Source organism: Polyodon spathula, unplaced genomic scaffold (genome assembly GCF_017654505.1).
Source record: "Polyodon spathula isolate WHYD16114869_AA unplaced genomic scaffold, ASM1765450v1 scaffolds_1422, whole genome shotgun sequence".
NCBI lineage: Eukaryota > Metazoa > Chordata > Actinopteri > Acipenseriformes > Polyodontidae > Polyodon > Polyodon spathula.
In genome coordinates, this window is record NW_024472902.1 from 847,206 (window position 1) to 860,417 (window position 13,212).

General features: G+C 44.4%; 2 protein-coding genes across 17 annotated transcripts in view; one reads left to right on the forward strand and one right to left on the reverse strand.

Annotated features, from left to right (window-relative positions):
* sh3glb2b (SH3-domain GRB2-like endophilin B2b) overlaps positions 1-7,503 on the forward strand; it is a 26,028-nt gene extending 18,525 nt beyond the window's left edge. For 8 of the 16 annotated variants that reach the window (XM_041242783.1, XM_041242784.1, XM_041242785.1 and 5 more), the window contains 6 exons: positions 985-1,008; positions 2,969-3,058; positions 3,630-3,730; positions 3,928-3,942; positions 4,169-4,391; positions 5,188-7,503. In XM_041242783.1, coding sequence (XP_041098717.1) covers positions 985-1,008; positions 2,969-3,058; positions 3,630-3,730; positions 3,928-3,942; positions 4,169-4,391; positions 5,188-5,295 — 561 coding nt within the window. In that variant the 3' untranslated portion in view covers positions 5,296-7,503. The remainder of the gene's footprint in view (positions 1-984; positions 1,009-2,968; positions 3,059-3,629; positions 3,731-3,927; positions 3,943-4,168; positions 4,392-5,187) is intronic. The other 8 variants (XM_041242792.1, XM_041242793.1, XM_041242795.1 and 5 more) reach the window with 3 other exon arrangements.
* On the reverse strand, positions 6,875-13,061 carry LOC121309698 (proline rich transmembrane protein 1B). The gene is made up of 4 exons (XM_041242801.1): positions 11,851-13,061; positions 10,737-11,146; positions 10,112-10,240; positions 6,875-9,687 (listed from the first exon to the last, which is right to left on the reverse strand). The coding sequence occupies exons 1-4, from the start codon at positions 11,867-11,869 to the stop codon at positions 9,535-9,537; spliced, it is 711 nt and encodes a 236-aa protein (XP_041098735.1). The 5' UTR covers positions 11,870-13,061; the 3' UTR covers positions 6,875-9,534.
* Positions 13,062-13,212: the final 151 nt, after the last annotated feature.

A 13,212-nucleotide genomic window follows, 5' to 3' on the forward strand; every position in this document is an offset into this window, starting at 1 on the left:
CAGGAGCATCAATATGTTTTCTCTTCTTCTTCTCTCCGCTACACTAAGCATGAGCGTCTGTCCACTCCACATTGCTGCTTGGCGTCTCTCTCACACAGGCTACAGCTTCCTGTGCTGCCAGAGCAGCCTGTGCACAGAATGCTGCTCCTAACAACAGATAGAGAGCAGTGCTAGCAGTGCTCTAATGCTCAGCTCATTGGGGTGGGGGGAACGACTCTTCTAAACTAACAGTTGGTCAATTGCAAATGTTCCCACCAGGGTAGCATAGCTGTGGAACAAACCTTTATTTATTTCTGTCGCACAGCAGTAATTAAGCCGCACCTTTCAAATGTAAAATTCAAAGGGCAAGATAACTTTCCTAAATTTAGAGTAGTGCTTGAACATAATGAATTCACTATTATTATTATTATTATTATTATTAGTCATAGTATTTTGCTAAGAGAAGTCAACCTCGTTCAGTTAAACACTAATACAGTAATAGAATCTCTCAGTTGTTCTAAATATTTTATTTTTACCCTTGAGTCGATACAAAGGGTGCATTTTCTTGTAATGTGTAATTCCTGTGACCTTCTATGTATAATTAGAAGAAAAAAAACCAACACAGAAAACATTGAAACAGTCGTTCATAGTTTGTTCAAGCTTGATTTCACTTTGGATAATAAATCAAGGGAATAATGGGTAATAAAAACAAATGACCACCCTTTTCTGCGGGCCTGGGTTCAAATCAGCCTCCAAAGAGATGGCAAGGACAGGGTGGGCAAAGAGACTGAACTGTACCCTGAGAGGGAGCAGGTGGAGGGGGCTGCTCAGTCCTGCCCTGCTAGCAACTCACCCACAGTGCAAGGAGCTGGCAGCCCTACTGAGAGAGACTCTGTAACGTTGACTCCCAGCCGTCCACTCTAACTGTCACATCAACATTCAACTGCTGAGTCACTACAAGATTCCAACACTCATCACCTTTCTTGTTGCTATGTGGCTTTGCAGCTCTGGAGTGAGGAGGTGGACAAAGTGAGTATCAAAGACCAAGCATTCAGAATTCTTATTCCTATTGTTAATAATTATAATGATATCCCACGGGGGGCCTGAGAGTAACTGCAGGATGCTGGTTCTGCACCTCCTTCTGGACAGACATGCATGTAATCTGCAGGACTGTCGGGTGCCGCCCCAGTCCCCGTGGGTGTGTGGTTTATTTTAAAGGATGCATAGATGTTAAAAACTGTATTATCCTCACTGGCATTATTAATACAGGCCGGTGTGCCTAGAGAATTAAAAGGGCCCCCTCTGTATTGAATGGAATGGCCAGTTTGCCAGTAGCGTCATTTTTAAATATTGTCCCACACCTAGTTTAGACTTCTAAATGGAAATGGACACACCACTGAGTGCATGGGGTTTTGCTGTCTTTAAATACAATCACTGTGTTTTTTTTGTTTGTTTGTTTGTTTTTGAGTGGGCTGAGGGTGGGTTACATGTCCTTTGTACTAATTTCTGAGTTCACTGTCAGTTGTATTTGCATGCATTCTGTGACGTTTGGCTGTGTTTGTTTTGGAGAAGGTATACTGCCCAGTCCTGTTCCTTTAAGAATTGGGGGGGTGGGGGTGGGGGTGCATTGCTGTCTAATACAGACGATGCGTGGATGCAGTGAAGTCCTAAAACAGGTTGCCTACAGCAGGTGTGCACTTGGACCTGGAAGCTAGTGATTGAGACAGATTGCACGGATTGAATTATGAGATGGCAAACTCAACTTTTGGTAAATACTGCAAATCTTCCCTTAGCCTTAAAAAAAAGAACAGCAACTGTGTGTTCAGCTGGAGTGCAGTGTGAATACGGAGTCTTAGACTTCACTTGTTCTGCATCTTGAAGTTCCACCACAGATGAGAGGATGCTTCTGTTACCAGTCGGTGTCATGGTAACCGATGTGCTTATCATGGGATGCCGTATCCTCTCCCAGGGTTATTAAAGTAGAACTGCTCAGAGGTGTTGTTGGATGCAAGACCCCAAGGTAGTGTAGCGCAGGCTCTTGAAGTGAATACACCAGCATGACAGAGCACCACCTGGTCAGGGTTTTCGTTTCTGGAAATCCAGTCGAGGAAGCAGTGTGGGAAAGGTGGCCAGGTAGTATACCAGCGTTTTTTCTTCAGTTTTTGCTTTTTATATTTTTCTGTTTTATTTACTGCATTTCATTGTCCATTATATATCTAAAGACTGTTGCAGGATCTTATCAGAGTTCTGAACTACTTTGATCAGACTCAAAAAGGTTTTATTTAAATGAGTCCGGTGTACGCCACAGATTAACGCTATTGAAAAAAGCTAAACTGGGCTTGTGCACGAATTGCTGTTTTTTTAAAAAAAATGATCTAAACACAGCAGATCTTTATTTAACAGAGTTGAAGGGCGATGGTATTAAGATAGACCCCCCCCCCATGTGTTTTCAGTCTGCAGTTTTCATTATGCGCCTGCAGTAATGAACCCTACGCATGCATGCAATAGAACGTTTATTTGGATAGCAGTGCTGCATGAAACGATTGTTCGATGTGTTTGAATATATAACTCCCCGCTGGAATCGGGTGAGGGTCATTGGGGTTCAGTGGGCTGATTTCCAATGAAGAAACAGCTGCTTGGATTTCCTACGATTGCTGCCTTTCTTCCTCTCGAGAGAACAGCAAGCCACACAAACCCAAGCAGCCGTTTTGTCCCTTCTTTCACTCTGAACAGTGAATCTGCCCGATCAACACCAGTGCGCTTCACCCGCGGAGAGCTGATCTGAATAATGGAATAATGGGTTTGTGCAGCGCTGTTGAATAGCCGATCCCCCCTGCTGACTGGGAGAGAGCGACACCAGTCTGGGCTGCTCTAGTTTTTATAGTTTCCGAGCCTGTTTCAGATTGTGTTGTTTTTTCAGCTAGATTGTAACAGTCTTGCCCTGCTGTGTTGCCTGGTCACTATACCTCCTTTCCGGTTGTCTTTTTAGGCAGATCACGAGCTGCGAGTTGCCCAGACGGAGTTTGACCGGCAGGCAGAGTTGACCCGACTGCTCCTAGAGGGGATCAGCAGTACTCATGTGAGCGTGTGTGTGTGTGTTTACAGAAATACTAAAAGAAACATATTGAATTCAGTGACAAACCACTTCCACTAGAAGTGTTTCTCAGTCCGCCCGAATGTCTTGCCTAGTAAAAGCACGGCCGTGTGGTGTGCAGGGTGAATGATACAGTCAGGGGAGCGCAGGTTTGTGTCCTGGCTGTGCAACGTTGCCGGTCTTCGCTGGGGATTCCAGAGGGAGAGCCGCCTTGTTTGGCTCTCCAGCAGGTTAGGCTGTTTATCCTCATTGCACTACAGAGGACCCTGCTGGCCAGGCTCCTAGTGAGCTCAGAGCAGACACCTTTGTCCTCCAGAGCTGGTAGCTCGCTGGTCTCCGCTGTCGAGTTCCTGGGTGTAGAAGAGGAAGCTGGCTCGGTCATGGGATCGGAAGACGCCCGCTGAACCTTCGTGTCTCCTGAGCTGTGTGAGGAATTGCTGCGGTGAAGGGAACACATAATTTGACATTCCCAATTCGGGAGAAAATAATTGGGCCAGTATTGACTTAATATTAATTGAGCTGCAAATACCTATGATGTCTTTCTACCTTTGCCCAGGTGAACCACCTGCGCTGTCTGCACGAGTTTGTGGAGGCTCAGGCTACTTACTATGCCCAGTGTCACCAGTACATGCAGGACCTTCAGAAGCAGCTGGGCAGGTAGGTGCTGAGCAGGAATCTGCTTGTGCATGGTAGCGATCCTGGATGTACTGAATGCATTCCTAGTAAAGGAGCTTAAGAAATAAACACTAGAATATAATGATGTCCAGTGTCTTGATATTTGTTTCATGCAAATACATGCCTTTTTTCTTCTTTTCATACAAGAACATTTTTTCTTTTTCGTTTTACGCTGCCAGTGCCAATGGAGAAGTGTAAGTAAAGGGTTACGTGCAAAATACTTTTCCCACTGACAGGATCCTGCCGCGCTTGTTTGTCATTTTCCACCCCAAAATAAACCCCATTGCAGTCAACGGAAGCGTTGCAGATTTAATTCATTAACATTTAACCGCATGTGTATTTTGAGATCGGGTTTCTGTACATTTTTAAGGGGCTAGGAGTAGTGAGCTGGGGAGCTTAACTGTACACTTCCTCCCTCAGATTCCCAACTGCTTTTGTGAATACAAACCCCACCCCTGTGCCTGGTGGCTCCTCCCCCTCCAGTGCCGCCACCCTCCCGGTCCAGCCCTCGCCCAGCCCCCTGGACACGGGCGCGCTGAGCATCGAGGAGGTGCAGCCCCCAGCCACCGGCACCCGCAAGGCCAAGGTCCTGTACGACTACGATGCAGCCGACACCAGCGAGCTGTCCCTGCTGGCAGACGAGGTCTGTGCCAAACCGGGCCGTGAGACAGCGTGCCATCGTTCTTGGGGTTCGGGGGTCCTGTTACCCCAATATTGATTTTATAATCTGTCTGAGTTCGGCCTTGCAGGGATGGAAATAAGACTGCACAGCAGTTTCAGGTTTTACTATGAGCTTGATTAGCCACGGTGTAGAGGTAACAGGCTTGGGTGTGTCTTATTAAAGTAAAACCAGGGAAGGATCAGACTGCTATGCAATGGGAGTCTTATTTTCATCCCTGCTTTGGAACACGATGCAACCTTTTGTTTTCTGGCTGCGCGCAACTTTCACCACAAACGTGCAAAGTTCTCAAACAGCAAAATACAGGCGGCCAGCTTGATTTGAACAACTTGGCACAAATTATTATTTTATTTCAACAGTATAGGCTTGGAAGCCACTTTCAACCACTTCTGTGTTTTCTTAGTTTTTTCTGCTGCATGTATTCAGATGTAAATAGATGGACTGTGGGATAAACATGCACCTGGGCTGAAATACAAATGCTGAAATTAGTTTTAAAGGGGTACAACACGTTAATGATATCAAACATGTATGGGTCTACAGCTTCCCCTGGTGGAACGAATACCTCAGTGCAGCTTTACCAATTGCTTGAAAATGTGAACCTGTGGATGTAAAAGTGGACTTCCAGCCGACGGTATCAATATTATGGGAGTTTTTCCTACAAGTGACAGTCAGAAATGAAATACTGAATGAATTTTAAGGAAATTGTAATACAAAGCAGCCAGTAAAACGATCCAAATGTCTGTATTTGTTTCCCTGGCAGTTAATCACGGTGTACACTGTACCTGGGATGGATCCTGACTGGCTCGTTGGTGAGAGAGGAAACCAGAAGGGGAAAGTTCCTGTCACCTACCTGGAACTGCTGAGCTAAAGCAGACAGGCAGACACGCAGCGGACCACTGGAAATGGGAAGAGTCACAAAAACGGAGGAGGATGGTAACGAAATTGCTTTACAACTCTGTAGTCTCATCAGTATGCTATAGTTAATATGGAATACTTTATACAGCAGAAGGGCCTCACTCCCCACCTGGTTCTGCTTGTCCTCTTTTGGGGTGTACTAATGCACTTAGTGGTTGGTGTAGAACAGCTGTTAGCTGAACCCCCAGATCTGCAACCAAGCAGCTTTTCCACAAAATAAAAAGTTTGCAAATTGAGTTAATACCCTTGTATACTGGCTTCAGAGCAGTTTTGAATATGCTCTATTTAAAATATTCTTAGGGTTACAGCAGGGAGTGTCTTAGAATGCCTAGCTTGATTTACTATAGGCCGAATTAGAGAATTGACATAATCCGATTGGCTGCTTTCACTGTCACTCCTTGCCGTTACTTGAAACACCTTTGCCTCCTCCAGTTATATACTTGCCAATGTAACTCAGAATGTCTCGACTGATTTATTTCCTTTGTCTGATCTGCACCAAATACGAATCCCACTCTCGGAGAATGTGAACGCTGTCTTTTACAGTGGCTGCACTGCACAGCAATGCACGTTTTTAAAATTGTACAATTATAATCGCTGGTCTGGTTGAATCAAAAACGTGTTGTTATTTTTAACAGGATCGGCGGACTGGATTTGAGAATGTCTATTGAAAGACTCTGGTCTAAACCAACCCCATGCATTTAAGAATTGATAACCCGCTACAAAAAACCAGACCTAATATACATTACTTAGCTGTTTGAAGCAGTATATGGGACATAGTGTAATGCACTACATTGGAGTTGTACTGCATGAGGCTGTTATGTGTACTTTGCACTGAATCCACAATACTGTAGTATTAGTAATCCACTTTGTAAGGCAGTTTAGACCAGAGAAAAAAAGTCTATAACAGATCTGAATTGCAGTGGATCTTAATTCTACCGTCATTTCAATATTTAAAATAGGACCCCTTTAGATTTTAGATTTTTACAGGCAGAAATCCTGTTACATGTTTGGTTTTCATCATATTGGTGCACGAAATACCCTGCTTTTAAGGAACTTTAACAATGGCAGTAAATCAGCCACTGTAACTTAAACCAGTTTAATCCAATCTGATGCCTCTCATTGAGTCACATGCAAGCCTAGCCCTGCATGTCAGGTGACCCTGGATCAGGCTGCAGTGAGGTCATGACCTCACTGTGTATGAGTGCACCTCGGCTAGCTTGGGTCACGTGTCTGCGACTGTGTTTGAAATACCAGGTGACAAACCAGGGCTTTCAACTGAATGGCGAAGTAGTGTTGGCAGGTGTATAGTTGGATTTAACCATTGTGACAAGAATGTTAACTTAAATTTAAAAAAAAAACCTGAAATAAACCTTTGAGTTGTTGTATACTAACTCGAAGCATTGTGAAACAGTTTGAAATGTTTTTTGGTTTGTTGTATACGTTCCCTGTCACCTGTGTGTCGTTTGCTTACATTCCATTGAGGCGCTTCGTTTTATTCACTCGCAAATGTTCTGTATGTTCGCGTTTTTTTGTTTTTTTTTAAAGGACAGTCTGTAAGGAAATTTAATACCAGAAAGTTACCCTGTAACCAGAAACGCTGAAAAGATAAACAACACGGTGTAGATTTTATAAATGATTGCAGGTCCTCTCTGTGTGCAGTGGTATGATATGTGTTCTCAAAGGTCAACTACGACTTCATAAACACGGCAGTTCATTTTGTCGTCTGTCGAATGTTTTTCTTGGTCTACCCATATGTTAATGAATAGGAGACTCTTTGAACCCTTTCAGCCGGGCAGGACCTCAAGCTCCTGCCTTGCCTTAGTGCTGTATGTTAACACATGCCGTTGGAAATCACGCTGGGACCTCCCGGGACTCTTGGGCCCCAGTCTGAGGACTTCCTTTTTGACAAACATCATTCGGGACTGAAAGGGTTAACCAGGTGCAACGTAATCAATAGAGCATGCGATCGACTCAAACAAAATCCATTCACTCCCCCTATTAATCCAGCTTCTGTGTTTTTCTGTTGGGCTTTGATTCACTGATTTGTGTTTTATTTGTATGTTTTCATTCCTGTTTCGAGTGTATTTATTGCCTGTTACTGTATTATGCATAGTGAAATGAATGAATATATTCAAATTAATAAAGGACAGCTTTATTGAAAGCCTGTGGGGTTTTTTATTTTTATTTCAGAGTAAATTTTCTAAGCACGATCTCACAAAACTAAACCACACTTCTCGGCAACACCTGGCCTAGGCTCTCTGACAGCAAAGTTCCATCTGTTTTCTCTGGGTTGCTGGATCTTTGCAATCACTTTTTATTCTTGGTTGGGAAATCGCGTCCCGAGAAACGAACCAACCACAGTTAGGAACTTGTCAAAATTCCACATCTTATCCTGTGTGCAGATGTCATCCCGCGCATAGAAGATATGACAGTTCTGAAGTTCACTTTTAGTTACATTTCTGAGGTTTATAAGCTAATACGTCATGTGTAGGGGACCTTTTTATTATAATGATGATTTCATCCAGTTTAAGCTGCCCAAACTGTGAGAGATCTCTTATAACTATGAGAGATGCCCTACGCACGATGTATTGCCTTGTAACACACGGATGATAGGAGCTCAGTCACGGTGACTTCAGCAGCTCAGTGCATTCTGTCCATATGCACCACTGACCCTCTTAAAGCTATACAGAGATGGCAGTAAACTTAATTCTTTGTGAACTGGATAGCAAAGCTCCTTGTGGAGAAATCCCGAACGCCACAGCGCAAGGTGATCGCCTGTGCACACAGGTCACATGCAACACATGGTTAAAACAGCCAGTACTCTACTGTCCCTCAGGGTAAGCTGGCTGTAAAAGGAGATCGGAAGCACAAGATGAATATCTAATGGAGATCTAGTTCTAGGCTTTAGCTAGGTGTTGGCAACGTTTAGCAGAGATCGCGTATATAAAGCGGGAACTGCAACATCAAGAATCCAGCAAGAGCTTGCTCGTGTCGTGTTGTGGCACAGTATATAGGGCTAGATCCTGGTGAGACGCTCTACTGAAGAGGCGATGCTCACTTTAATGCAGTCTGCATGGTAAGTGTTTTATTGCAGTCCTGTTTTCATTATTAAAGGAATAAACAGTGTTATTGAAACAATGGGGGGATGGTGAAGGAGACGCCACCCTGGAACTAGATTGGCAGTAAATATTACCACTCACTCACTGTACACCACAAAACACTTAGACAGCCAGAGCTGCAGTTTGAACATGGAGATTCTAGTCCTCCTGTTAAACACTTTGATGCTCCACAACTGTACTTTGGTTTGGACAAAAATCACACTGAACCGGATCAAACACTTATTCTGGTTGATCCCTTCTGTATCAAGGTTTGTAATCGCGTATCTGCCACAGGAAAGCTGTGCTTCAATTCTGCATACCTTGTCGAGAACCAATAGCTGGGGAGTACCAATCATTTTGTAAGCCTTATTTAATTCTTATAATAAATGATGTTTTTTTTTTTTTTTTTTTTTTTTTGTAGGGGAAGCTGGTAACAGCGTAAAGGAAATGCAATGCAATTGCTCAAATTCTATTCATGTTGAGTGGTGGTACCAGTATACAGTACTTTATTAAATCATAACACTTCAAACTGGACTTGCACAGGGATATACAGTGCAGATATATAATCTCTCAACACCATAACCCTAGGTTTATATGCCTTTGGATATGCAAAGCGGAGAGAGCAAAATGCAGGTTCGTTTCAGAGCAAAAGAACGGATCTCCGAGATTGGCTTTTATTCATGTCAGTCAGCAGACAGGTTAGCCAATCGCTACAGGGATTCCTGCTAATGATTGGCATGTATAGAAGCCAATCACGTGGGATTCGTCTCCTGTGTCTCACCTGAAGCACGCTAGCAATGCAATCGCAGAGAGCTGTGCTGCTGTCCAGAGCTGAAGCATGCAGGATCCTGCGTGGAAGATGACCAAGCGTTGCAATCTACAGGTAATGCTGACTGGAAGATTCATTCACTTGGTGATTTCAATTAGATTGTGTTCTGCGAGTCAGAAAGCCGCATTCCTGGTCTGATTTCTTTTTTTCTTTTTTTTTTTTTAGCTGCAGAACCAGCGGTAGAGTTCGTCCACATCAGTTTGGAGCAGCTAGCGTTCAGCTCTTGTGGTTAAGGGCGCACACTTCCCAAGAGCCAGGGCTCCCCTCACACTCCGGCGAGAACCACCACCACCACGTAGATGACCCAGCTCACTGAGATGAAGACCCCAAAGAGCAGGCTGAACAGGACCAGGGAGCGCGCCTTTGACGAGGCTCTCTCTGCCTGGGCAAGATCCCCTCTGCTGATGGCTATCCGGGTCTGGAAAACAACCATGGGCCCAATCTGGTGTGAGTGCTAGCACAGACCTCTGAGATAACACTGCTTATACTGAGGAACTGAATCAAGTTAAACTGTATGTATATATACTGTATCTTGAACATAAACAGTGGAGTAACTAATAGGCTTTGCATGCCATGGTAACTACAGTCACTTAGTGTATCTGATGTCATTCACTGCATAGTTAATGATGCAATGATCTACCATTCCTTTCTATTTAAAACATTAGGCATCCAGGTATTGAGTCTATTAACCATTTATTGTCCACTATTCTTATATATTGCACACCTGCATCATCCATTATCACCCTTGTCCCAGGCTCTTGTCTATGGGATGGGATTATGTTCATACAGATGAAGGATCTACAATGTTGTGGGTTACAAATGCACTCGCTGGGCTGTCTTACCTCATGTGAGTACACGACAGCAATGACTCCGGTCATCAGGCAGCAGAAGACCATGACCAGCACTGACTCCACCAGGTAGTCCTTGGGGACACTTCTGGACTCGGCACGGGCGGGTAGGCCATTCATATACTGGAAAACAGAGAACGAGATCAGGGGAAACGCTCCCCTCCCCACTGGTACCAGGGGTCCACACCACAGGTAACTGAGCTAAGATCAACTTTCAATAGGAAACTGCTCATCGAAAGCCATTCATTGAGAAGCATCATATTTTGTTAAAGGTTTCTGTCTGTGATTGCAATAAGGCTTTCTACGTTTATCGCTCTGATTTAGCCACTGTCAGTAATTCTTAGAGGGGTGTAATATTTTGAAACGCGAGACCTTCAGTTCAAGATACACAGTACATGCACTGAGGCTTCAATTGATTTGGGTAAAGATGCATTGTTTATGGATCACCTATAGCACATACTGTAGTAGACCCTGATATTGATGTGATAAAGCCATCTGAAATTTCTTACAAGATGGATGTGACTAGAGGTCAGCAGCTGCTCTGACCATCGGCTTGTGTTGTATACCACCATGTACAATATACAATACGTAGAGTCAAAAAACAGCGTTCTGTTCTTACAATAGTATAGGGATAGTTTGCTGATGGGATGAACTGTTGCTGATAGAAGATGGTCTCTGTTGGTCCCGGCTGGCACACCACGGGCCCCTGCCCTGAAAACTGGGGTTGGAAAGGTGGGTAGAGCAGGTGAACAGTCTTTGGGTCAGGCGGGGTGTAGGGAGGAGGCTCGTCCACGAAGCCAGGGTTGTGGGTCCCATGGACGCCTGTGGTGGAGTGGTTTTGCTGTCCACTCTCTGCGGCACCATTTGGGTGGGAATTTGTACCCAGTTTCGGATCAGTTCCTCCGCACGCTTCTGTGGAGCATGGACTGGTCTCGGGTATTAAAGCTTCCTCGCTGGCTGGCTGGGGGGTCGCCCCTGCGGCCACGATAGAGTCCTGTCCTTCCACTGTGGTCCTTGGTGGGTTTGGTGCTTGAGATACAATTCGACAAGAGATTAAACTTCATGAATGCTTTTGAAATCGTTAGGACCCTGTTCGCAGATCACAGCACCAGATTACATAATGTTCTTTTATTTCTCTCTTTCCTGCTTAGAAAGGGATTCTAGAATCGACACAAAGAGCAGAGTATTTATGAGCTAAACTCATCCTTTATGGCGATGCGTTGTGCGCTGAAGCCCGTGTCTCACTCAGATGCTTCCCCCACCTCACTTCCTGGCTGTCTGACTTTGGGAGTCTTTTCAGAAGCTCTCTCATTGGCAGAGGCTCTTTTAAACTTAATTTACCAAAAGCCAGATCGCTTACAATGTCCTCCTTCACTTGCTATCAGACTCGTCTGGGCATCACAGCGTCACCTGCATCTCAATAACAGTCTATTGTTGCACTGCACTGCATATTCAACAGCTGAACTCAGCTTTAATTACAGCCACGCTCAATTTCAAGGTCTGCATAACACATTTGAAAAATGTCTATAGGTAAGTCTCACTGCTATGCCTGTACATGGGCTGCCATGTAAACATAGCCTACGGCTGGCAAATCTAGTTTCTATGCTGATATTATACAATTTCCACTAAAGTAAATATTACAAATACAGTACAAATATCATTACACCTTAGTTTTTCCACAATGAAAACGATTCATAAACATTATTGTTACCAAAAGAAAACTGCCTCGTTACCTGAGTCCACTGAATTCATATTAACGCTGGTCTCGCTTCCACTCTCCGCAGACGTGCTTTGTGTGTCAGGCGTTCATTTAGAAAGTAAATAAAAGTTTCTATTCCCATTCAGTAATCCAACCTGGAAGTGCTGGGCTTGGACAGAGCCTCTGTTGCAAAAGCCAGTCCTGTAGACACACTGAAATGGAAGCAGCCTGCTGTGAAATCCCTCTGGGGAGAGTGATTAATAATTGACAGGGTTAGGTACAGATGGCTGTGTAAATAAGGACAGGGTGGATAGTGATTCAGGCCCTGGTTGGTGGTACCAGCTTCCCCTCTGCAGCTCTGAGATCAGAGGGCAGGCGAGGAGGGGAGGCTGGTACCGGCACAGTCCCGGGCACAGCGTTACTGCCTTGCACAGCACCCCCCTCCCCTGATAAGACAGGCAGCTCACTCACTAGAGGTAGTGTAGTGAGGGAGAGAGCACCGCCACCTTTGAACTGCAAACAACACTGAAATCCCACAAAGAACTCCATAAATAAATGACTCTGTCCCTAGCTATGCAGGAATAAGCCTTTCCCAGGAGTAGACCTAAGCAATTCGCATTTACTAGGAGTATTTTTTTTCCCTGTCTAGTGAAAGATATGTGTCTCCTATGGATGTTGTTTCACATTTAATGGAGCTACCAGAGGTTACTGGGTTTTGTATTTTTCTCCTTCGCTGCTCTTGTGCAAAGTCAGTCTGTTGCTCTGTCTCCCCCACTATGCTTTGCTTGCACTGTTGTGCCCAGGATACCTCTAGTTGCTAGGGAATACATTAATGATTTAAGGTAGACCGGACGACAAGAGGGATGATTGCCAACTGAATTTCAGCATGGAAACGGAAAGATATTTTCACTCAGCAAGTGGCCTGCGATGCAAATGGTTCTGTCCTCCAGAGATCATCCCATTTAAATGATTCCACAGTAGGGTTATTGAAAAAAAAAGTTACCCTTGCAGAAATGTACTTGGATTCTCATTGCATAGCGGTTTGAATCCATGCCAGATTCTACTATGAGCTTGGCCACAGTGCATAGGTAACAAGCTCAGATGGGTCTAATTCAACTCCCAGTGAGCAAACCCCAATGCAATGGGGGTTTGTTTGTGCAGTGCGCAACATTTATAGATACATTGGAAAAGACTTCAACACCCAGTGTAAGAAAAAAACAAACCAATATTTGTTCACCTTTCCCAATTGTTTGGTTGTGGTGCACTTAAAACACACTGATTGGGCTGAGTTCCTGTGCACAATACCAGAGATGTTTGCAGTCTTTTTATCAGCCGGTAAAGATAATAATTAACCTGAAGTAAAATCGCTCCTCTGTAGCATTCCCTGTTCCTGGTA

Coding starts and splice junctions, on each gene's coding strand:
- LOC121309698 (XM_041242801.1), bottom strand. Junction 10,241..10,736: donor CAAACTATCCCTATACTATT/GTAAGAACAGAA, acceptor TCTGTTTTCCAG/TATATGAATGGCCTACCCGC. Junction 9,688..10,111: donor CTGTCGTGTACTCACATGAG/GTAAGACAGCCC, acceptor GTTGTTTTCCAG/ACCCGGATAGCCATCAGCAG.